This window comes from Mustela nigripes, chromosome 14, assembly GCF_022355385.1.
Source record: "Mustela nigripes isolate SB6536 chromosome 14, MUSNIG.SB6536, whole genome shotgun sequence".
In the NCBI taxonomy this organism is placed as follows: domain Eukaryota; kingdom Metazoa; phylum Chordata; class Mammalia; order Carnivora; family Mustelidae; genus Mustela; species Mustela nigripes.
The window spans coordinates 14,136,010-14,159,681 of record NC_081570.1 but is presented as its reverse complement, the minus strand read 5'-3'; the positions used below and the strand labels follow the sequence as shown (position 1 = coordinate 14,159,681).

General features: G+C 53.7%; 2 protein-coding genes across 4 annotated transcripts in view; one reads left to right on the top strand and one right to left on the bottom strand.

Moving 5' to 3' along the window:
- The window catches only part of UBXN10 (UBX domain protein 10), a 9,039-nt gene extending 7,679 nt beyond the window's left edge, over window positions 1–1,360 (bottom strand). The window contains exon 1 of one of the 3 annotated variants that reach the window (XM_059376467.1): window positions 1,289–1,360. The gene's annotated coding sequence lies outside the window, so the exon portion shown is untranslated. Of the gene's footprint in view, window positions 1–1,092; window positions 1,193–1,288 lie in introns of those variants that run through there. The other 2 variants (XM_059376468.1, XM_059376465.1) reach the window with 2 other exon arrangements.
- A 4,129-nt stretch (window positions 1,361–5,489) lies between these two features.
- Window positions 5,490–22,236, top strand: PLA2G2C (phospholipase A2 group IIC). Its single transcript, XM_059375033.1, has 6 exons — window positions 5,490–5,552; window positions 5,943–6,127; window positions 8,573–8,688; window positions 10,624–10,768; window positions 12,419–12,522; window positions 20,795–22,236. The coding sequence occupies exons 3-6, from the start codon at window positions 8,595–8,597 to the stop codon at window positions 20,962–20,964; spliced, it is 513 nt and encodes a 170-aa protein (XP_059231016.1). The 5' UTR covers window positions 5,490–5,552; window positions 5,943–6,127; window positions 8,573–8,594; the 3' UTR covers window positions 20,965–22,236.
- The last annotated feature ends 1,436 nt before the right edge of the window (window positions 22,237–23,672 follow it).

The following is a 23,672-nucleotide window of genomic DNA, read 5'->3' as shown; positions in this document are numbered from 1 at the left end:
CCGGCTGGGGGCGCGCCCCCGCGCGCCCCCCCCGCGGGGGGGGGGGGGCGGGGGGCGCCCCCCCCCCCCCCCCCCCCCCCCCCCCCCCCCCGCTTAGCTCATTTCCCCACCTCGAGGCCTGGCAGACGTTCAACCACAAAGTGATTTGACAAGATCTTGGTGTAGGCACCCATCAAGCCACCAACCAAATAGGCAAGTGGCCTGTTTGCTTAAACAGAATAGCTACACCCCAGAGGCCTGCTAGGAGTCAGGAAACAAACATCAGTTAACGGTTTCCAGGGAACTGCCAAAAGGGCAGGTACCCATTGCTTAAGATGAATTGTCCAATCGACTGGAAAGGAAGAACATTGGACAGGAAAGGTGGAGGCCATATTCCTGCTTTCCAAAGGAGCCCACCTCTTAGCACAGGGTCAGACCACCCCCTTTCACTGGCAACCCAAATCTAAACCCACAGCAAATGCAGTAAAATACACCCACCCACGTACCATCTGCTGGTATATACCGAGCATGCATAATTTGAATTGGTCTTTTAAAAATGTTTATCAGTTAATACTATCCCCTGCCAACAACCCCACCACCCCCCAGCCCCAGTCCACCCCCACCTCTGTAAGGCTTTCAAGATGAAAGCACTCAGAAGAATCAACAGGAGATGGTAGTTGGCCTGAGCAGGAGAAAACTTTGGTACCATTCCCAGTTCTACCCCCGGCTAAATGATTAGAATGCGCTGTCCCACGCAGAGTGCAGAGTGCCACCTTTACAAGGGGGAGTGGAGAAATTGGACCACAAGCCACCAAGTGATCAAAGGTTTGGAAAAGGCAGTGGGGATGGTTGCAAGAGCAGCGTGGGGGAGGGGAGGAGGAGGAGGAGGAGAGCTTAATTATTTCCAAGTAGGGACATCTCTAAAAGGAAAGGAGCTGAGCTGGAACAGCAGAAGCAGACATTTGGAGGAGAGGCAAGAAAGAACGTCTAGAAAGTGAGAGGTGCCTTGGGTGAAAGCGCATGGGTCTGGGGGAGGCTCTGATCTAGTTCCCGTCTCTCCGAGGGCAGGACGTCCTTTAGTCCCCATGGGTCTGTCTGTGTCCCAGTCCGTACTGCCCAGCCAGGAGCGCATGGCCCGGTTCCCAGCCCTTTCGGCTTCCGCGGAGCCCGGGAACTGTTCCATCCGACAACGGTGAGCTGGGCCGGGCTGGCTGGCTTTGCCCCGGAGTCCTCTTCTCCCCGGGACCCCTTCCTGTCCCCCCCCCCCCACCCCGGGGGCGGCCTGTCCCAGGGCGGCGGGCGCGCTCACCTGGCCGCTGCTCCATCCGCCCCGCAGTCGCCGGGCTCAGTCCGGCTGGTAAACAGCCGGCGTCTCCGGGGCAACGGGCTGGAGGGGGCCACGTGCTTCCGGTCGGTGGGGCACCCCGCCCGCCCCAGGGGCGAGCGGGTGGGGGGCCTCCTGGGTCCTCTCCTGGGCGGGGCTGGGGAGCACCGTATGCTGTGACCTGGGGGCAGGCCCCAACCCGCTCAGTGTCCCCGGTTTGGGGAGTGGCTGCTGGACTGATTCCTGGGGCACCCCTCATGCTCAGCGGCTGATTCTAGGGCTTGCATTGAGTTGGGGCCTCTCTCTGCCTTGTCTGTTCTCAGGGCAATGTCTTTAACACCAGCGCCACACTCCCGGGGGCTTCGGGACCCTTGGGATCAACTACATCTGCCCCGTTTTGCCTTCTCTAACCAGGACCCCTGCACTTCCAGCAACCCCATCCACCTCCCCCATTCGTCTTTCAAGTGGAAACCGCAACCCATTGCCCTCTAGGCTTTCTCACTGCCCCCGCCCCCCCCCAAACCTGCTTGTTTCCTGCCCTGACCTGCCCACAGTCCTTTACCCAGGCCATTCCCTTTGGAGATTCCCCCGCGCCCTTGTCCTGCTGCCACTCGGTCCCTCCCACCTGATGAAATTCCATCAGTCCACTTGCACCCAGGGGCTGAAGACACCTCGACCAGTCGCAGACCTTGGCATAATTTGTGGAAAGGTGTGGTCTCCAACACCTACTGGACCCTTAACCCCAGGCAGAAATCCCCCCACTTCCCAGTTCAGTTCGGTCTCCTCTCCCCTTTGGTGGTTATTTCAAACCTTGTCCTCACTCCTGAAACCTCACCCCTCTCCCCTGCCCCTCCTCCAACACAGAAGGATTCTTACTTCCCTCTTCAGAGACAAAAGAGAAACCATCCTATGGAAGCCTTGTTAGTGTTCTGTCATCAGACTACACACTTGCCTGCTTTCCTCCATCCCTCCTGCTCAGTGGGAGGGGACATGTCCTCTGCCTGTGTCCAAGACCTACTCCTCCAATGGCCCCGAAGCCAGTCCCCTGCCAAAGGCCACACACATACGCTCCAGACCTTTGTTCCTGCTGTCCCTGATGCCTGGAAGAGTCTTCTCCATCCTCCCCAAGCTTTGCCTCCTCTCTTCCTTTGCCTAATGCCCACGTAGCCTTCAGATCCCAACTTGAATGGATGAAGGCTTTCTTTCAAAATGGAATTAACATAGCTTCAAAAGGAGCCTTTACTGGACTACTATTGTGTGCCAGGCATGGTTCTAGACTCTTGGAATTCGCAGATGAATAATTTCGTGATTGTATTATTGGAGGGTAATGTTAGTAGACAAAAACCAAATTATCAGAAGAAAGAATCAGGGTATCCTAGCATTGTGGCCGGATATCTGCTGTCTCGTGTGTGCTGGACACACGGGCATGGGATTGCGCTAGGGCACGACTGTGACCCTCCTCTGAGATGGTTACAGTCTGGTTGAGAAGGCGTGTCACACGCCCTTGAGGAGTTATAGATCAGATTGTTTTCAAAATACAGTTTGAGCCAAGAATGGAAGAGCGGGCAGGGGTTGGACGTGGTTATATGCCTCTGACGCCGACAGGAAGGTCTTCGGGCCCCAGGAGGTGGGGATCATTTCAGCAGTGAGGTTCCCTCCTGTCCCAGGAAAGCTGTGCCTGACCTGTAGAAGCTGCGGGTGAGCCATGCCACCTGCTGGGGTTGCCTCCTCCCTGGCTCTGGACATCTGGGGTGGCACCTGGGGCCCCAAAGAGGTGCATGAGGTGACGATCTTAGGAGCCGTTGGCTTTGCAGCTCTGTGCTGGGTGACTTCTTGCTTGTAAATGATTCTGTCAGAAATATCTAAAGCAATGCTCTTCAGGCCTTTGACGCCCACCCAAAAAAGATTAAAGTAGATTCTTCATCAGCTATTTTAATAACACCTAAGGATTATGCAATCTTTTGGAAAATCAAATCCGCTTCTCCCCCTACCGTGTGTGTGTGTGTGTATGTGTGTGTGTGTCCCTACGTGGGCAAGCACTGAAATGGGGCTGATGCCTGGGGTCTGTTTAATATTCAGCAGGACGTGTCCTTTGCTCCCCAGTGCTATGTAACGCACAGTGCCAGGGGAAGCTGGGGGGAAGGAAGGAGAGCCCACCCGCCAATGGCTGTGCCTTCCTGCTCTTTAGAGAGAGCCCTAACTTTGCCACCTTTGTCTCCCCTTTCTTTAAAGAACGTGTCTTCAAAAGACAAACCCTATAAGGCCTAGTCTCTGACGCGCGTGCAAAATGGACTCTCAGTAAAGGTGGCCAGAGGCACCTGCTCTGCCAGGTTCAAAGTGGGGTCACCCTCCTTCCCAGCCGTGGTTCCCTTACTCCCCAGATTCCTCCGTGGGTTCCAGCCAGCTTATTGCCCAAACGGGCCTTTGGTCTTCTCATCTCCAGGATCATTACTCATGCCTGCCCCTGCTTCCTTCCTCGAAGTCAATCCAAATTGACTGATCCTTCAAGGCCCCTGTTAAAAAGTCAACTCTTTCATGGAGGCCTTTCCTGACCACCTCCTCCCCAACCCCAAACCACATTGATCCCTTTTGGTCCAGTGGAACGTGTCCAAGATGGCGCCCCCCGCCCTCACCAGGTCAGTTCCTCCGATCTTCAGTGCTCTCTTCCAGAAAGGCATCATTGGCCTCCTTTGCAAAACAAAACAAAATAAAAACAAAAACAAACAAACAAAAACAACGGACCCTCAGGATCCCTCAAGTTCTTGAGTGGCCGAGCTGTTCCAGAACCCCAATCTGACTGATTCCACCTCGTACTCCAGAGCCCACCCACATGGCACCTTTACCTGCACCCGCCTGTTGCCCTGGTTGTGAGGTAGTGGGCATGGGCCCTGGAATCCGGACTTGAGTTTAAATCCTGGCCCCACCGCTTGCTAGCTTGCTAGATACCTTGGGTCGCTGATTAGTGTTCTCTGGACCTTGGTTTCTAACTCTGTAGAACGTAGATGGTTAAGAATGGGAGTGCGTTGGGCGTGAAATCAGCTGCTACGTGGAAAGGTCTTAGCATGTGCGGGGAACGTGTGACTGCTTGGGGAGGGTTAGTGTTCATTATCACGTTGGTTTCGCCTTCCGTGTGTCCCTCCGTCAGCAGGACCTGAGCTCCTCGGGGCTAGGAACTTGCCTGTGTCTGAGTCCCCTGCTTTGCCCGCACGGTGCCCACTTCATGATATGCGCTCAGCAAATGAATTAAATTAATGAAGAGACAATGCCGATTCCACAGCCGGCTTTTCCACCAAGGGACCCGGCTGACTGCCGTTTGGCATCCCCCAAGGATAACTGGTTTGAAGTCTAAATGACCTCCCCCAGGGCTGGGCTGAAGGCAAGAGCTTCAGTGTCTCAGCAGCTTGTCCCCAAAGAGCAGGTGGCCTCTTTTTGAACTAGCAGCTTCCAAATTTTGGAGTCTATACCCAGTGTACTATTCTGCCCTCGATCCCATTAGACGTGTTGATTGAGACCGTGGGTAATCTTCAAGCAGAAGTAGAACAGGGTGTGTGCCCTGGTGGAGAGGCCAAGACGCTGGCACAATTACTACGCGTCCTGATGCCTGAGCATCCCAACAGGACCTGCCAGAGGGAAGTTTTTAGATAATGAAATCCACCTCTTAAAGTGTAAGATTCTACTGCTTCCCCATATTATTAGAAAACATCCATTAATGTTGTGCCTCCTTCCCTGTCTTCTTAAGCAGAACATAGCAAACATGGTACTTCACCTTGGCTACTGTTGGCCAAGTGCTTTCGACCTCAGGAACTTGTTCAGTCTTGCTGGCAATCTGTGGGAGGGGCAGGCTCATTGTTTCCACCTTGCGGATGATGAAGGGAAGGTTCAGGAACTTTCAGTGGCTCTGCCAGGAAGTGGGGGGCCCCCCGGCCCTACCCTCTTTTCCAACAGAGAAGCCGGAACGGTTTGCCCGCATCGCGGTCTCTTACACAATGCATCTTTTCTTGATGACTCGAAGTCAACAACACTCCAGGTGCAATGGTGTTACTGCCGCCAGAACTATCCGTCCCCACACTCCGTGGCTCCAGGTTTGCAGGCTTGGTCCGTTACCATTTTCATCACTCCCTTCTCTCCCTTGCCCGCCTACTAAAAGCCACCATTTAACTCCCTTCCCGTTCCACTGCTGGGTCTGAAAAAAAGAAGCTGACCCCTTGCTGGAATTGTGTCTCAAGTAAGAACGTTCACTGTGTTTTGGGTAGGTAGAGCCCTGGGCACCGTGCCCTACAGGGAAGCAGGAGAATGGCTCAGGGTTAGGGATGCCAGTTTTGGTGTCCACACACCTGCGGCGAGTCCTGGCTCCATCAGTGTGCGGGACAAAACCCCTCACTCCTGCCAGTCTCTGTTCTCCCATCTAGAAACTGGGGTGGATCATCTGGACCACAAGGGGAGACTTGGAAGAGAATCAAGGGAGATAATCCACAAACAGTGCTTAGTCCGTGCTGGCCCTGGGGAGGGGATGGTTTTGTTTATGTTTCTGTAACTCAAAGCATCATCAGACCCTGATCACTTCCTTCCTTCATTCATTCCTCAAATACGGATTTACCTCCCCCTCTCCGTGCCTGGCTTTCTCATTCTCACGATGAAGTTGATAGCGGCATTTCTCCGGCTGAGGGCTGTGAGGACGTACGGAGTATCTGTCTGCAAAGTGCTCAGAAGCCTCGCAGGGTGTGGAAGTGTGACACAAAAGTGACTCATCCTCACCATCATCCTCACCATCATCCTCGTGTGTGCCAGGCCCTGCGTGTGCCGGGAGGCACTGGGAACAAAGAGGTGAGCAAAATAGAATGAGCTTTGATGATGGAGCTTGTGGGTTCTTTCCTCCTCATTTTCTCGGTGGGGATAAAGCCAGCCCACATTTCAGCGTTGTCTACATCAGATGAATTGATGGGTCTGAGGGCATTGCTCACCGGCACCTGCTGACCCGCTGGCTGCTGCGCTAGAGGCTGGAGCTGGAGCTGGAGCCCGAGCTGGAGCCCGTGCCGTGCTCCCCACCATGCTCTCGCCCTTTGTCACATCCCCGGGCCTCCGGCCCTGTGCCCCAAAGCACCCACAAGAGGTCAGTCAAAGGAGAGGACCGTGCCCGTCCCGCCTCAGTCACAGCCGTGGAGGCCAGTAGACGTCCTTGAAAATGCTCTGTCACCCTCAAAAGGCCACATGGGCAAGAGGTCTAGGCAGGGAGCCTGGTGAGGTGGAAAGAGCGCTGAATTGGGAGGTCGGGACCAGAGGTTCAGTTCTGGTCCTGCCACTTTGGTAGCTGTGAGTCACTGCTCTCTGAGCCTTGCTTTCCTCAACTGCCAAACGGGAAAGTGATAGGCTTTACCTGTGGGGTTGTAAGAGGAGCCAATAGGAGTGGAATACAAATTTAAGGTAGTTTAAGGCCCCCTCCAACTCCTCCTTTTGAAGGTGAGTTCACTGCTTATCACTCTACATGGGACTAAGTTGGCCTCCCTGGACACAGATTTTGAGACGGAGAAGTGCATTCTCGGGAGGATCCCAGGATGAGATGTCCCAGGAGAGACATCTGTCAGGAAGTGAACAAAGATGGATTGGAGAGAGGGAGAAGCTGACACATAAAGGGAGAAACTGACACACAGGGAGAAGCTGACAGAGAAGGAGAAGCTGACACACAGGAGTAGAAGCTGACAGAGAAGGGGAAGCTGAAAGACAGAAGGAGAAGCTGCGCACATGGTGGGAGGTTGACAGAGAGGGAGAAGCTGGCACACAGAGGGAGAAGCAGACAGAGAGGGAGAAGCTGGCACACAGAGGGAAAATCTGACACACAGGGAGAAGCTGGCACACAGGGAGAGAAGCTGACACACAGGGAGAAGCTGACACACAGAGGGAGAAGCTGACAGAGAAGGAGAAGCTGGCACACAGGGGGGGAGTTGACACTCAAGAGGACCTGACGCATAGAGGAGGACTTGGCGCCCAGAGACACACTGATTTCATTACCAGTAACACACCCGAGTCCCTTTCTTTGTCTCTCCAAAGCGTCATCACCTGCTCATCTAAAAGACGTGCATGCCTTCTTCTTGGACTGCACCATCGCACGGTTATTTTTGCAGACTCAGAAGAGGAAAGGGAGCCAGCCTGTAGAGACGGAACCTAATTTAAAAATTTCCCTGCAGCACTTGGAACAGAGGCTGAATGAGACCAGACCTGGCCCAGGCCGAGCCTTACATCCTCCAGCAGAACCAGGCCAGAGAGGGGCAGAGGTAGCAAGGACCCCTGACGCCCTGGCCCGGGGCCCCACAGCAGGGAGCTCATTCTGAAGTTTTCCCGGGAAACTTTGTCACGGAGAGTAACGCTAGCCAAAGCTCAGTGCCTATCAAATTCTCTGGGCTCAGCAGAGCTACTGTTTGTACTCCGAGTCCTGCTGTTATCAGATCGAGCCTGATTCCCGATGGGCCACATCAAGGCCACTTGCACTTAGAGCTCGTACCGGAACAGGGGTGGGAAGGCTTCTGGGGACAACAGGGGTCCCTGAGCCTCCTCTGTTGTCCTATGGCAAGCGAGCCACATATGAGGACACCTAGTGCTGCAAATAGTATTAAGAAGGGTGTGTTTCGCTGTCCTAGCATTTTTCGGTACCGAGCAGATTTACCTGCCTTGTTTCCATTGGTCCCCCAAGTCTGCGAAGCTGGGGGCTCTGTGGGTTCGAGAAGGCTCTTCTGACAGAGCCTCTCAGTTTGTGAGGATGAAACCATGGAATGCTCGCAAAGACCTCGAAGAAAACAGCATGTGACATTGAGGAACTCCTTCATAACTGTTTGAAATTACTGACAGGTCTTTTAGACTCACTTGATAGGAGGGGAAGCCCAGGTTCAGAGGAGCTAAGCTCTTCTGACGGAGGAGCTTCCCTTCCAAGGAGGGAAGGAAGACACGGGTGTGGGCCCACCGTGCTAGCGGGGCTGGACTTCCCGGCATGGGATTTCCATCACGGACACCCTGGATGCCTTTAAACTTGGGAACAGTGGAAATACCGACTCCTCAAAAGAAAAAAAGAGGGGACGGTATTGCCAGAAAAAGAAAAGAAACACTTGTACTCTTCAGACAACGGAGCCCTTCGTATCTTTTATATTTAGGCTCTAAACACCAGAAAGTGTATCATATTCAGAGATAATTAGGTTTGAAAAAGATCCCTTTGCTCTGAGCCCTAAGCTGTGATTGGAGTTTGGCACCCACATGGCCTCGCCTCATTTTGGTTATTTTCAGGAGTTCGGCTGGCAGACCCCTCATGAGCAGAGAAAGGTGTGATCGCCCTGCCCCCGACCCCCTGGTGTCCTCCAGAATGAAGGCCATTGGAGTTCTCATGGTCTTTGCCTCCTGCCGTAAGTAGTATGGAGCTGGGAGAGCTCCAGGGCTCTGTCCTCCTGTCTGGGTGTCCGTGTCTCCAGGCAGCCCCTCCTGACGTGGCATCGGGTTGGGGGGGAAATCAGAAGAGAATAGGCGCCCACCAAAGTCCTCCTCCTTCTGTTACTTCTACAAAATGGGCTGGTCCCAGCACTGGGACCTCATGAAACTTCGAGAAAATCAAAGGTTGCTAACCTTGACTACTGTTTTACCTCACACCCCCTTTGGAAGCCTCTTATTCTTTCCTTCTTTGCCTTTGTTTAAAGTCATGTAGATTCCAGAACAAAAACGCAGACATATATCTAGCTAATTTAGGGACAATTAATTCTCATCAGAAAGGCTCTCTTATGGTGACTTATGGAATAATGGATAATTATAAGTCATTGCTACCAAGAGATCAGATAACACACCCCTGCAGAGTGAGAAAGAACTTGCTAGCAAACTGTGTTGAGTTTGTTAGAAAACTCTTTGACTCGGATGGGTTTGATTTATAGAATTTTCTCCGGATCCATTTTTCTGTCTGTTTCAGCTTTGTAACTGTCAGGTCTCTAAGTCAAAATGTCAGAAATGGAGCTCCCATTTTCCCTTTAGTCCGGGGTGGAATTTACAGTTTTCAAGATGGTGAGTTGTTTGGCGGGGGGGGTGGGGGGGGGGTAATGCAGGAAGGACCATTTCTGCAGCCCTTGTGGTGGGCTCTCTACAAGATCAGTGCCTGGCCTCTCTCTCTCGAGGGACTGCTGGGGAACAGCTGTGACTACCCCAGGCTTCCCCACCCCTTCTGTGGTGCTTTAGGACAATAAAACCACAGTTTCATATGGGGAGTCTCCTGTGAACATGTTCCATACGCCTCTGTCTCTGTGTTTCTTCCCAAGTTCATGTTTTTATGTTATTTTATTGAAAAATTAATATATGCAGGTAATTAAAAAGTAAAATAAATGACTATAACAAGCTGAAGCCACTTCTCATCCTTCCCAGACCCTGGTCCTTTTCCTACACCCAAAGGTAACCACTCTTCAGAGTTTGGTAGACATGCTTCTAGACTTTTCCACATGTTCATTTCAACCATTTTAATAGAAAAGTATTACTTGGTCACAAAGTATTACATGGTCACTGTAAAAAAAAAAAGCCAAATAGCATAAAAGTATATAAATGGTGTCTATCTTCTTCTCCACCTACTTCCTCAATCCCACTGCTCAATCCCGGAGAGATTGCTATTAAAAGTAGATGTTTTCAAGACACAATTTAGTTACTCTCCCTCTGTTAGTAGATATGTGGGTGGTGTTCAATTTTTTGATACCACAGGGGACAAGCTGCAGCAAACATCCCTCTGTGTGTGTGTGTGTGTGTCTGTGTATGTGTGTGTCTGTGTGTGTGTGTGTGTGTGTGTGTGTGTGTTCTACCCCCCACTTCTGTAAACATTCTGTAGAAGTAAAAATTGCCAGGTCCCTGTATATTTGCAATTAAAAAAAAATAAGATTGAGGGCATCTTTTCTGCCTCTTAAGAGATTGTACATGCCTGAGGATATTAGTAGGAACTGGCATCTCTGGTTTTAAAATTTTCCCATTAATGTTGCATGAGACCCAAGGGTGTTTCTGCCTGGGGTGCTGGTTTTTCACTTGGTGGGGTGGGGGCGGGGGGTGCGCTGTGGGGAGACGTAGTTGACGGTAATGTCCCAAACATCATGGAAGCTGGGTTCTCATCCTGGGGTGGCAAGAAACTGGCTCTGGGGCACAGTGTTCTCTGATCCTATTCCTTTCTCCAGGAAAGGGGCTGATGATCCCGGGCCATGCCCACATCTGGGGGCATGTTTCGGGGTCTCTTGGTGTCCCAGAGGCCACCGCTCTCGGTTCCAGTCACCAGGCTGGCATGTTCTCACTCCCCAATGTCTTCTTTCTTGTGTTCTGGCCGGCAGTGATGGCCCCTGCCCACAGCAGCTTCTGGCAATTTCAGAGGATGGTCAAACTCATCACGGGACGGAGTGCCTTCTTCTCGTATTACGGGTATGGCTGCTACTGTGGCCTTGGGGGCAAAGGGACCCCCGTGGACGACACAGACAGGTGAGTCTGGGGGCTCCTTTCATGTGCACTGAAACCCAAGCCTGAGGCGAGGCAGGGTGTTAGGACACTCACGCTGCGAGAGACAGAAGCCCATTCGCAGTCCCTCAGCCACCATCTTGAAATCCTTGTGTCCAGACGACGTGCCCCGAGTTCTCGTGCTGCACCAGGCCTTGAAAAATCATCCAGTCAGTCCTGCTCAGAGCTCGAGAAACGTCTTCAGTTCTCCAACGTCACGGCAAACGTGATCTTCGCTCAGCAACCCAGTTTTTAGGATTAGACCGTGGCAAGGCCGCCCTGCTGTCTCCTGGGCCTAATTCCACAATCCGGGAGAGAGAATCCCAGTGGCCCAGTTTGGAAAAGTTGTCCATCTGGGCGAGGCCACATGGCCCAGTGTGGCTGCCAGGCCTACTCTTGAGCGTGGGGTGGGGAGTGTGAGTCCTGAGAAGTGGAGGTTGGCGTAACCTGGCGAGGGCATGGGGAGGGAGGAAACAGGAAAGCTTGTACATCATTCATGTGGAGAAATACGATGTTTCTCACCACTTTTAAGCTCCTGTGTGTAAATTATGTTCTTGTAGTGGGACCCGAAATGTCACTCCTGGAGCTTGATTCCTTGGGGCTGGGCTCCTGAGAGCCTGGAATATCCCATCCAGAGGAATCCCAGAGCACTACAGGGGGACAGACACAGATGGAATCCCCATCCTGTGCTGAGCATTGGGATCGGTGATTGGCAAGTGGGACCTAACTTAATCCTTACATATCTGGTGGCCAAGGCAGTGGTCCCATCCCTAGGTGACAGGCAGCAGCCATGAGGACCCCCTAAACCACCATGGCAAAACCTAAAGACATGCCAGCCCCTGAGTGGCCAAGTTAGGATTTGAATAAGAATTTGCCTATTTCCAAATCCGGACCCTTGACCCACTGTCCCTCCCCTTCCAAGCCCAAAGGCTGATGACAATTTTAATACCATGAGACAAAGACGACAAAGAGCAAAGAGCCCGCTCCCAGGTAGGGTTGATGAGAGGAAGGACGGAAGCATCTGGCCCAGAGCATTTGCTTTTCTGTGTCTTAGAATCCGGTCCCCGGTCCTGCCCCAGCTGCTTTCTCTTCTTCGTGTTCTCCCTTTCGGCCCTGGGCCACTCTGAGCACCATGAGAACATGGTGCTTTGGGTGTTTTGGTGAGCCCTGTCTTCTCAGAGACTATCACAGTGCTTGGCACATGGTAGGTGCTCAGGAAAAATTCATTACGTGAATGACCGAGTCACATGGACCTAGGTTTGAGCCGTGTGTGTGTGTGTGTGTGTGTGTGTGTGTGTGAGATTTTCCAGCTGTATCCTTTAATGAAATTCCCCCCTTGGGAGCTCATCTCCTCCCCTACAAAAATAGGAACAACAATCACACTTCACAGGGTTACATGGAGGAACTAATGAGATAGCAGAAGGTACTAGAAAGGGCTCACGAAATGTGAGTGGTAATGTTTATATTGTTAATATCTTCAGGAACTTACCTCCTTGTTATCAATGCTTTCTCGCTCTGGGGAGGAGGCAGGGGCGTCCTTTCCAGGGTCCACCCATGGCTCCCCCCCCCCCCCCCGTCCCCCATCCCCGATACCCCGAGGCCCTCCCCCATCACCTGCTCTGGTCTGGCCCCCAGATGCTGCCTGGCGCATGATTGCTGCTACGGGAAGCTAAAGCAGTTTGGTTGCCAGCCCGTGCTGAACAGCTACGAATTCCACATTGCCAACGGGACCGTGGCCTGTGAGTAGCCCTCTCTGCAGGGACATGACTTTGAACCTGGGCCTCTCCTTAATGCCTGCCTCCTGGTAGAGGAGCGCTTTGAGATGAAAATGGACAGTTCTAGCAATCGGAGCTTCTTGGGAGTGCTTGCTTGGTCTCTGGTCTGTCCTGTCCGTGGCTGCATCTCCAGCACCTTCCGGGAGCCTGGGGTATAACACCTGTTCGATAAGTAGTTGTTGACTTGAGATTACATTGCATCTTGCAGCTTTGCTTGGCAACTGTTGCTGTCGAGAACATTCCTCTGTCTGTCATGTGTTAACAAAGCAGCTTAGCTGTCTTTCAGTTGAATAAATATTTGTTAAGGGCGAGGACATGCCAAGCCCTGGTAGGGGCTGTCAGGGGCGGCTGGGGGGCGGGGGACACAAAAGTAATTAGGAGGGGTGGGGGGAGGGAACCCATGTGTCATCAAGGCCATTCGAGGAGGAGAGCAAAGAACAGGGGCGGGCAAGCCTGAGTGTCCAGCAGGTGGGGAGTGGCCCCCGCTATCCCGGAGCGTGTTTGGAGGCTCCTGGGGTGTGTGTCTAGGGAAAGTTTGGTCTAAAGAGCAAGCACTTTCGAAGTCCCTGGCTGTAACTTTCTCATAAATGTCATTCATTCCGGGGGAGCCAGTGATTTGAGTGTCCCTTCCGGCAACTGGTCTCCCACCTGGCCTTGCGGAGTGGCACAAACCACTTTCCTCCTTACGTGTATTTGTGCTCGGCTGTGAGTGTGTCGGGATTCACCTGCCCCCCAAGGTCAGGGAACAACCACCTCCCTTCCTTTCATTCCCCCCCACCTTAGAATGGGTGCTCAGTGCCCAAACTCTAGGGCTTCCCAGCGCCCCCCCAACCCCGGAGCCCTCCCTCAGGACATACCAAGACGGACCAAGCATTAGGACTATGCGGTGTCCCTGACCCAGTGGTGAGACCTGAGCCGGGCGGGGGTGGGGGATGAGGCTGGCGTCTCAGAGCCCCACAATGGGAGGACAGATGGTCGAGGTCTCAGCCTCCACAGCCCTCAGCCCCCAGCCACACTATCAATGGGGAGAACCCCGATTTCCCACGTGAGCTCAAAGAGACTTCTGTGCTGGAGCTCTCTGGCCATGACGGTGCTCATACCTAAAGCCGTGTGTCTCCTGGGAGATCCTGCAGACCATGTGCAGGGGCTGGGATGGGGTGAGGGCCTGGTGGGTGGCCTAGGGAAGAGGGCCGGAGGAAGTTGCCCCCGAAGTGTTGCTGACTTTGACGCATGATGCCCTCAGAGGCAGGGACCAAGCTTCTGGCTGCCTCTTCTCACCCTTCCTCCCCGCCCCCACCCTTGGCAGGAGTCAGGGGGGCAAGCCTGGCGGTTGGCTGGAGCAGGGGCACGCAGCAAAGGTGCCCCTGACTCTTCTCAGCCTGGCTCATGGTCTCCCTTCCATATGGTTTCTTCTCGTTGCTTTTCCTCTTGATCACAACATCTGTCATGTCAAGTGTTACTTTAAAGGTGCTTGAAAAGTTACCACTTTTAGAGAAAATATCCTCGAGGAGCTCTGTCCTCTGGTGCCCCCAGGAAGTGTGGGGACTGAGGAAGAAGGGAAAGGGTGATCTGAGAAGGGAAGTAGAATTTCAGCCGGTGCGGAGCACCTGCCCACACTGTGGTCCCAGGTTTGGGGCGAGCTTCTGCCCTCTGCACCTGGAGCAGCTTTGCTTTGCTTTGCTTTGCTTTGCTTTGCTTTCTTTCTTTCTTTCTTTCTTTTTTTTTTTTTTTTTTTGGTGCAGCTTCTTTAGCAGTCCTCCTCCCTCTCCCATGTAGGGCCAGAGCCACAGCCTGGGACCCCAGGAGTTGGGGAAGACAGTGATCTGAGTGACCAGATGAACCCCTCCCCTCCCCCCACCAAGGTGGCACACAGAAGCATCCTCTGCTTGACACCTGCTGGGTGGTGGTGGGAAAAGTTTGCTACCTGGGCTGTGCTTCCCACAGATCCTGCCAGGCAGCCAGTTGCCCCTAAAGCTTGAGAAGACCTCCTAGAGTCTGGCACCCTGTTAAGGGTGTTAGCATGGGGAGGGGGCAGGTGCTTCCTAGACAGTGAGTACCAGGCCAACCCCCGTCCTCCCCACCTGACCTTGCCAAGCCCCAGCTCCCAGGAGGAGGGCCAGGAGCTGGTGATCTGAGTTCTGATGGTGGGTCTGCTGCTGGTACCTGCTGAGCCCACAAACCAGACCCAGGCACATTCATTTACTTGTCCAGTATTGCCTGAGCGCCTACTGGGTGCCCATCCAGAGCCAGTGCTGTGCAGGGGCTGGAACGCAGAGCAAGGCAGACTCAGGTCCTGCTCTCCTGGCATTCTCCAGAGCCGAAAGCGCCCTTGGGGTCCCTTTAGACCAACCTCTCATTATAGGAACAGGGGGACAGGCTCAGAGAGCGTAAGCGTTTGATCTGATTAATAGGCAAGACTAAAACACGTGTGTCTTTAGCTTTTCCAATGCTCTGGAACGCACTGCTTGGCATGAGTTTTCTGGGCCTCAGTTTTTTTAATCCATAAAACAGGTGCATTAGTGACAGCAGCGGTCTGTGAGCATCTGTGATGGGTGCTTTACACAGAGCACGCTAACCCCTGGGATCCTCCTTTGAGGTGACTGTGATTATCAAGAAGGACCCTGAGGCTCAGAGAGGTTAGTTGAGATGTCCACAGTCACACAGCCAGGAAAAGAGTCCTGAGTCGGTCCCAGGTTGTCTGGTCCCAGAGCTGGTGCTCCGGCCTCGCACTGCAGCCCCCCATGGTATGGGGCTGGTTAGAGGGTGCTATGGGGGTGTGCTTGGTTGGAGGGCTCCCACAATTGCAAGTCTTGTTGGACTTGCCTTCCTTGTCGGCAGCATCCTCATCAGAATGCGCAGCACCGGCCCAGCAGACAGAGAAAGGCAGATGAATTCGGCTCCTCTGTGATGCCCCAGATCTTTCTGTTCTAGCTTTCTGTTCCCCGTTAAGAGGCCCAGAGAGAGCACACACTTGGGAGTCAGGCTTAGAGCTGGGTCTGAATCCCAGCTCCACCACTTCTAGCCAGATAATTGCATGACTACCCTGGGCCTTAGTCTCCCCATCTGTAAAATGGGGCTAATACTCTGCACTTTGTAAAGTTGCTAAAGTAATCGCACTACAGGGTCTGGCCCATAGCAGGTGCTTAGGCAAGGCTTTTTCTCTTAGAAGCCGGGACTTCTTTTTGCTCCTAAGTTTTCTTTTCCCTTTTACTTTTGCAGAAAAGCACTGGGATTTTCTTCATGACTGTTAGATTTCTCAGAAGCCTCTCCTCTGCCCCTATATCCCCTCAAGCTAACGTTATTAACTCCCTAGAGAAGAAAAGCTCTTCCCACCTCAGTTACACTGCGGTTCAAAGTGCAGCCCCGTAAGGGTTAACTCTATCCCCACCACCAACAACCCCCAACCTTCAAGTTCTGAAATCCCTACCCAGAGCCTGGCCCCAGGTTGCCTAGCAACCTGCAGCTGATCCGGGGATGCAGTTAGAGAGCAGGGAAGGGAAAAGAAAACAACTTGGCCTGTCCATGTCTTTAAATGTCACTGGGAGATCAGTGCAGAGAAAGGCCTATAACCCAAGCCCTGGGGCCAATTTGCCAGGTGGGGACGGCCGCCCTCAAGCAACCGGGGGACCAGGGAGGTTGTTATCCCTCCTCTGAGTGGGCTTATGTAAGTTCTTGGCATTTGCAAGGGACTTTAAGATTAGCCAGCAGAGACACCCACCCCCTCCACCCACACAGCCATGTATGCGTTGTGCAAGAGGCCATGGGAAGCAGAGACCAGGTTCCAGCCCTGGTCCGTCTTCCACCTCTATGTCTGACAGCCTCTGGCTTCTCCCTCCACCGACGAGGGAAGGTGAACATGGCAACCCTGGAATTCGTGGTGTGCAAAGCTCTTCCTCCCTCATTACTGGAGGTATCCCTCACAACACCTCACCACTGACACATCGCCGTTTTTTTTCTCCTCACATTTGTCTCTACCTGAAATTGCCTTGCTTGTTTATGCATCCGCTCTCCTGCCAACCAGAATGTGAGGTCCGGGAGGGCAAGGAAAAGGCCTGCCTTGTGTGGGTGGGGGGGCACTCGTCCCCATTAGAACCCACAAAGAAGGACACCCTGAGAGCTATGCAAAGTGGGGTCTCTAGGCTCAGACCTGTACCTCCAGTGCCTAGCCAAAGGCCAAGCACATGTTCCGAACTCAATACGTGTTTGATGAGTGAATGAATGAACTCATAAAATAGTTAATGCTAATGTCTGTTTCCCGATTTGAAAGCCGAGGAAACAGGCTTGGGGACAAGCAACTTGCCTGAAATCCTAAAGCACGCAGGCGGTGGGTCTGAATGGAGAGCCTGCTTCCCGCTGCCTGGGAAGGGGATCTTTTGCTGCCACACAGAGGGTGAACCTCCAGCCAGTGGGGCAGCAGCGCCTAGGGACGGAGTGCTCCCTGGATGTTTAGGATGGAAGATATGTAATGAGAAGGCACACTCCCTGCCCAGGGAGCTTGCCTCCAGGGAGCGAGTCAATATTCCCAAATATTGAGAAATGAAGTGTTCCAACAAGCCAACAGGATACAGAAGGATGACAACAGGGAGAGGGAAGGACCGCTACTTCAGGGGGCCGAAGAAGCCTTGACGGAAGCAGCATTTAGCCAGTGTGGCAGGAGCAGAGGCCATGGGCATCGGGACCGCGGTGGCTGGTGTCGCACAGGGAAAGGGTCCGCGGGGCTGGGCCGGCAGGTGAGGAGGGCGCCTTCTCCATCCGTTGCAGGGGAAGCCTCCAGAGCATTTGCTGCAGGATACAGTCTGCTCTTGCTTTAGAAAGATCACTCTGGCCACTGTCCATGGTGGTTGGGGAACCGGGGAGGAGAGATGGGGAGCCATTAGTGAGCACTGCGAGAAGCTTCCACGGGGCGTGGAGTGGAGAAGGAGAGAAGCGTCGGATGCCGGGTGTTTTGCAGGTTGATTGTCAGGGGTCGCTGATGGATAAGATGCGGGGTGTGGAAGAAAAAGACCGAATCCAAGGTTCCCGGACCCAGCGGCTGTGCGGAAGGTGTTGTCTGAGCTTGTGCAGATGGGGAAGAACAGGCTACGGAGACCCAGCAAGCACTTGGCATGAGGCTTCCTGAGTTTCAGATGCTTATCAGACACCCAATGGGGAAGTCAAGTGTCCAGGAGCATACGGGAGTCTCGACCTCAGGGGAGACACCTGACTGGGGCAAGAACCCAAGAGCCATGGACGTTCGGATGGCATTTATTTTTCTTTTATAAATAGATTTTATTTATTTGAGAGAGAGAACACAAGCAGGGGGAGAGGCAGAAGGAGAAGCAGGCTCCCCACTGAGCACAGAGCCCGATACAGGACTCAGTCCCAGGACCCTGGCATCATGACTGGAGCTAAAGGCAGACACGGAACCGACTGAGCCAAGCAGGCATCCTTCAGATGGCACTTAACTCCCTGAGACAAAACCAGAGGCCCAGGGAGAGAATTTAGAGAGCAGGGCAGAGGCCTGGGACACAGGCAGGAGGAGGCCTGTCAGCAGCCCGAGTTCTCTGTGGTGAACATTCCTGTACAGCGTCCTGCTTCGTCCCGTCGTGGAAGTCTACTCCACCGACTGAGAAAAACAGCCCTGAAGCCTTCAGGTCCTTTCTTCAAGACTCAGTTCCTGTCTTGGCATCTCCACGAGCAAACCGAAAGATGCAGGGACTGGATTCAGGCTGGTTGGGAAGAGCTGGCAGGCAAGGAAGACATTTCTCGGCCCAGGCTTCCTCTCCTTCTAGGTCTTGAGGGGCCTGGCCCGGCCATGGCTATGGGATGCCCCGGAAATAATAGCTCACAGCCGTTGGGATGCCCCGGAAATAGTAGCTCACAGCCGTTGGCCCCAGTTCAAGATCAGTTCCAGCGCGCCTGGGGCCCAGGTGAGGTGTTCAGAGGTCACACTCTGTGTCAGGAGAGGGTCAGAATCTGTGTGTCTGAAAGGACCAGACAAGGCCAGAAAGGGACAGCGAAGTGAGAGAAAAGACAAAGGACAACAGAGATGGAAAAGAGGAAGCGAGGAACAGAAGACAGAGGTAACCAGAAAGAGGACAAGAGAGAGGAGGGGATCCAAGCAGAGTGACGGTGGCCTGGATGAGTGACAGTGACCTGGACGAGTGGCAGGCCCTTTCCCGAGGAGAGCATGGTTGGAGGGGGGCAGTGCCCTGCATCCAAGTAGCCCCCCGAGGACACCAGCCACAGGTCCAGGTGGGCCCCTTCAGACCGCGGCAGGAAGCAAGGGGTGTGCTGGGTACGAGGGAGACCAGAGACCCGGAGGGGACAGGGGCTTGAGCGGGGCTTCTGGGGGGGAGCTGAGGCTTGATGGATCCTGAAGGATTTTTCTCAGATGGAAAGAGGGAGTGCGAGGGCAAAGGTGACCCAGGTGTCGGGAACAGTGGGAGTGGCAGGAGCCCAGAGCCAGGGGCGGGAACATCCCTGGCACACTCCAGGAGGGCACACGGAGGGCACAGCTGGAGTGTAGGAGGGCTGTCGACGCGTCTTGAGAAACGAAGTCTCTGGGGAGGTGTGGGAGGACAGCTTGCTGCCGGAGTTGGACTTTAGTGGGAGAAAGGCAAGCGAACGGAGGACGGCCGGCGCTGGGACCAACTTCGAAGGGCTCCTCTTCTTCCCAGAGGCATCACCATCGTCATCACCGTCAGCACTTACGGAGCACGGTGGGTGTGCCTGCCACGTGCAAACCGCTCCCTCCGTACCCTGCGGCCAGAACCCTCACAAGGAGCCTGCACCGCAGACACCATGATTTATTTTTGACACTTATAGTTCTCATCATCATTTTGTAAATGTGGATGCTGCAAGTAACTTGCCCATGATCAACAAACTGGTGAGTCTGGCTGCCTCCCTTCCCCAGCCCCAACCCTCACCCTCAGAAGAGAGCAGAACACACACACACACACACACACACACACACACACACACACACACAGAGCACCGCAGCTCTGGCAACTAAATAAAAGATCTCCATCTAGTGGTGACTTGGCCAAAGGGCAGACACTCAACCCCAAAGGCCCAGAGAGAGGCTGGCTGCATTCATTTATCTGAGACCCTCGGATGAGCACCCACTATGTGCTACCATCTGTTCTGCCCACTGGGGATGCTGTGATGGACAAGACAGACAAAACCCTGGCCTCGCAGAGCTCACACTCTGTCGAGGGGAGACAGACACGTGCACGCAAATGCATAAGAGATGCGTGGGTTGCGCAAAGCACAGTGAATGAGATAGACGGGAAAGGGGCTGCTGGATGACACTCTAGGTCAGGGGCCCGGGAGGGCCTCTCTGAAGAGAGGAAATCTGACCATGAACCAAAGGAGGAGTAGGATCCAGTCACTTGAAGATCCTGGAGAGCAGTGTTTTAGAATGATGAGAATAAAGGCCCTGGGACAAGAGGGAGCCAAGCATGTGACAGGACAATGTTCCCAGAGCACAGCAAAGGACAGTGGGGGAGGAGAGGTTTGCAAGGGCCAGATCACAGCAAGGCTGCTCTCCGGCTCCTGGTGAGGATTTGGATGTCTTCCCGCAGTATTAGGAAACTGCACTGGGGCTTGAAGCAGGAGAGTGGACCTGATGGGGGTGACAGTCTAAGAAAGTCCCTGTTCATTTCCTCCTGTTAGGGAGGAAGAGCTGGTGGGGACCGGGAATGCGGGAGTGGCCAGGAAGGGGGAGAGAAGAGAGCAGAGCGTGAGGTCCTCTAAACAGAGAAATCGGTGGCGTTTGCTGTGGACTGGATGTGCAAAGTGGAAGGAGGGGAGGAACCCAGGCTGCTGCTCACTTTCGGGCTCGAGTAGGAGGCAGTGCCGTTTTCGAGCCGCGAGCGTGGGTGAAGGACAGGTTGGTGGGCGGAGGGAGCACTACATTGAATGTTCCCTCCTGAATGCCTTAAGCTGGAGATGCCTGAGACATCCCAGCGAGATGTCCAGCAAGCAGCTGGATATACGAGGTGAGTTCTGAGAAAGTGGTCCTGTGTCCTTGGTCTGCGTGCCCACTCAGGGTACCCCCATATGCAGCCCAGCCTTCCCCTCCCCGGTTCCTTCCGGGCTTCTCTGGCATGTCCAGGTGTGACCAGGGACCCAGGAGACAGACTCCAAATTTCCTCCCTTTCTGTTTCCAACCCTTGACCCCTTGCAGCAAGCTCCCATTTTCCCACACCTTAGAACCAAGCGGAGCCCCCAGTGACCCCTTCTCTCTCTGCAGGTCAATGTGCCCTTGACCCCAGCATCCGCTGCCTCTGTGGGCTGCGGGCATGTGAGTGTGACAGGCAGTCTGCCTACTGCTTCCGAGAGAGCCTGCCCACCTACGAGAAAAACTTCAAGCCGTTCTTCTCCAGCCGGCCCCGCTGTGGCAGGCATAAGCTCCAGTGCTAGGCAGCCATGGGCCTCCTCATGGGCCAGCATGGGATCCAAGGTCACCTGTCCTTCCTGAAGCCTTCTCATGCCATCCTCAAGAGGCTCTAGTTCCGCAGTCACCCTTCAGGACATGGCCTCGGGTACACCTTTGTCACTCGACCCCAGGAAGCAGCTGATCAGCAACGTAAAAGATAAAATCCTGGCATGCTATGGAGGGAGCCCCTGCATATAGACACAAATAAATAACACTTTCCGATAGTCCTATGGGCTCAGAAGCAATCAACTGGTGGTAGGATAGAGAGCTATTCTGAACCCCAACCCAGGAATTTCTAGAAGGGGAAGAGGATGCAGGATCTACCCTAAGTTCTCCCTCCACCCTGATCCCCAAATCAGGATGTAGGGTGGACTTGGGAACGGGTCATGCAACCCACATCCAGGTGTGGGCAAAGTAGGGATCTTGCAAAACACAGTCTTGGCACACAGCCAAGGATCTGAGAGCTGCACTTGGACTTCGTTTCTCCTCTGTTCCAGTTCTGCTCCCCAAAATCCCTCAGGTAGGGAAGATTAATGTCATTTCCATCTCTCTGGAGACAGAGCATGAAGATATCCACACCCACCATTGCCACATGGGTGTCCCAGGAAAATGTCACAAAGATGGAGAAAGGACCTGGAAGGGGGCATCAGAGGGACCCAAAATTTCTACCCAAATTCAGAAGCTCCTAGTGTTATCAGACTTAGAGTTTAATGAACACCAAAGTGACCTGAGCTGAGCGGATTCTGTTCTTTTTAATGCCCCACTGGCATGGCAAAATGCACAATTGGCCACAATTGTCCTTAACCTCACTGCATCCTTGGCTCTCGTGAAGGAATGCGCAGCTTTGTCGATCAAGAGGTAGAGTTTATTTTTCCCAGTGGTTGAATCTGAACTCTGCACCAGCCCTGTGAGTTATTTTGGTCAGTAGAATGTAGTGGAACCTAATGATGGTCTGCCAGTTCCTGAGCCTGGGCCAAGGAGACCTGGTGCTCTACTCTCTCAGGATGCCAGGCTCCTCCAAGAAGAAGACTGGGCTGGCCCAATGGCAGATGGGAGCCAAAGTCCATCAGCCCTGCTGTGTCCACTCAGACATTTGACATATAAGAACTCTTGGCAAAGGTCAGCAAAACCTATTCATTGTTGACCATGACCCACAAGAGAAGCTCTCTGGGACCAAAGAACACTTTCCGGCTGAGCCCAGGCTAAGTTGCCATTTGCAGAATTGTGAGCTGAATAAAGGCTGCCATTTCAAGTTTCTTAGGTGTGGTGTAGTCTGTTACACAGGATAGCTCACCGATATAACGGGTCTTTGTTCCTGGAGACTCCAGGTTCTCAGCACTGTGCTGCCCTTGGAGGCCAGAAAATATTACAGACGTGTCCTCTGACCCATACCTTGAGGTCTGGGAGGAGGAAGGCCATGGTCATATAATAAGGGAGAACATGCAAGGGGCTGTGATCACACAGTCATCCAACAAACATTTAGTGAGCCCCCACTGAGCATTGGGCACCCCCACCAGCGCTGGGCAGTAGGGGATTCAGAGATTTTTAAGAAAACAAACAAAATCGGGGCTCAATATCCTGGGGAGAACTTCAAGAGCCATAGCATCCTTTAGAAGTTCAAGTTCAGACACTTAGAATCTGGATTGAGTGATGCTTCCCTGATGGGAAGACAGTAAGGGAAGCCAGGGGTAGTCGGCAGAGGGTCTGAGAGCTGGTGCTCTGTGCTCTGCCTCGTTCAGCAGGCAAAATCGAGTGGTAAACTCACCTGCCCATCCTTCCTTCCTTCTTTCCTTCCTTCCTTCCTTCTTTCCTCTTTCCTTCCCCCCTCCCCTACCCACATGTTCTAGTCATTACAACCACAGAGGAGGAGCTTGAGGTCAATGTGTATCTATTGGCGATTGTCCTAAAGGTCTGAGGTAGGCGGTTGCAGAGAGGCGGGTGCGGACCTAGTGTGGCCGGGTCCCAGCCAGGCACCTTGGCTCCCAGCAGGATTCGGACCACAGCAGAGGCAGGCTTAGGGCTCTGGACGTATTGGGCCATCTGCCACCAAGGAAGAGGCAGGCCAGGACTGCACTCTGCATGGGGGACAGAGGTTCCAGTGAGAGATCCAGGCCACCTTGCTCGGGTCTGAGACGTGGGACTGCAGAGGGATGTCGTTGACTTTCCCTGGGAAAGCCTGCTCTCCTGGAAGGACAGCCATTCCCCTACCCACAGGTGCACGCCCAGGGCTGCTCCAAGCCAGGCCCTGTGCTAAGAGCAGAGAAACAAAGAGGCGTCAGACTCCAAGTGGCTCTCAGGTCAGGCGTCACAAGTCCACAGGCAACCACAAAGCAGGCTGCAGAATATGCTGGAACAGGGTCCACGTGGGGAGCAACGACTGCCGTCCAGGAGGGCCAGGCCAGGCTGCCCAGAGGAATGCTGAGGGTCTGACATCTCACAAAGTGGGCTCTCGGGGTGGCCCAGCGGGGCGTGCAGAGCTTCCCCATGGAGGGATGGAAGGTAACTCAATATGCACACACGCGGGAGCCTCTGCCACCTGCCTCTCCCCTTCTCCGCTGGGGGGCCGGGGAGGGCCTACTCCATCTTTGCCGTCCCCCACCCAGGGCAAAAATCTGCGTGTCAAATTCTTTCTCTCATATCTCACATCCCACATCCAATCTGTTGGCACTCCTTTCAAAATAAAACTAGATTC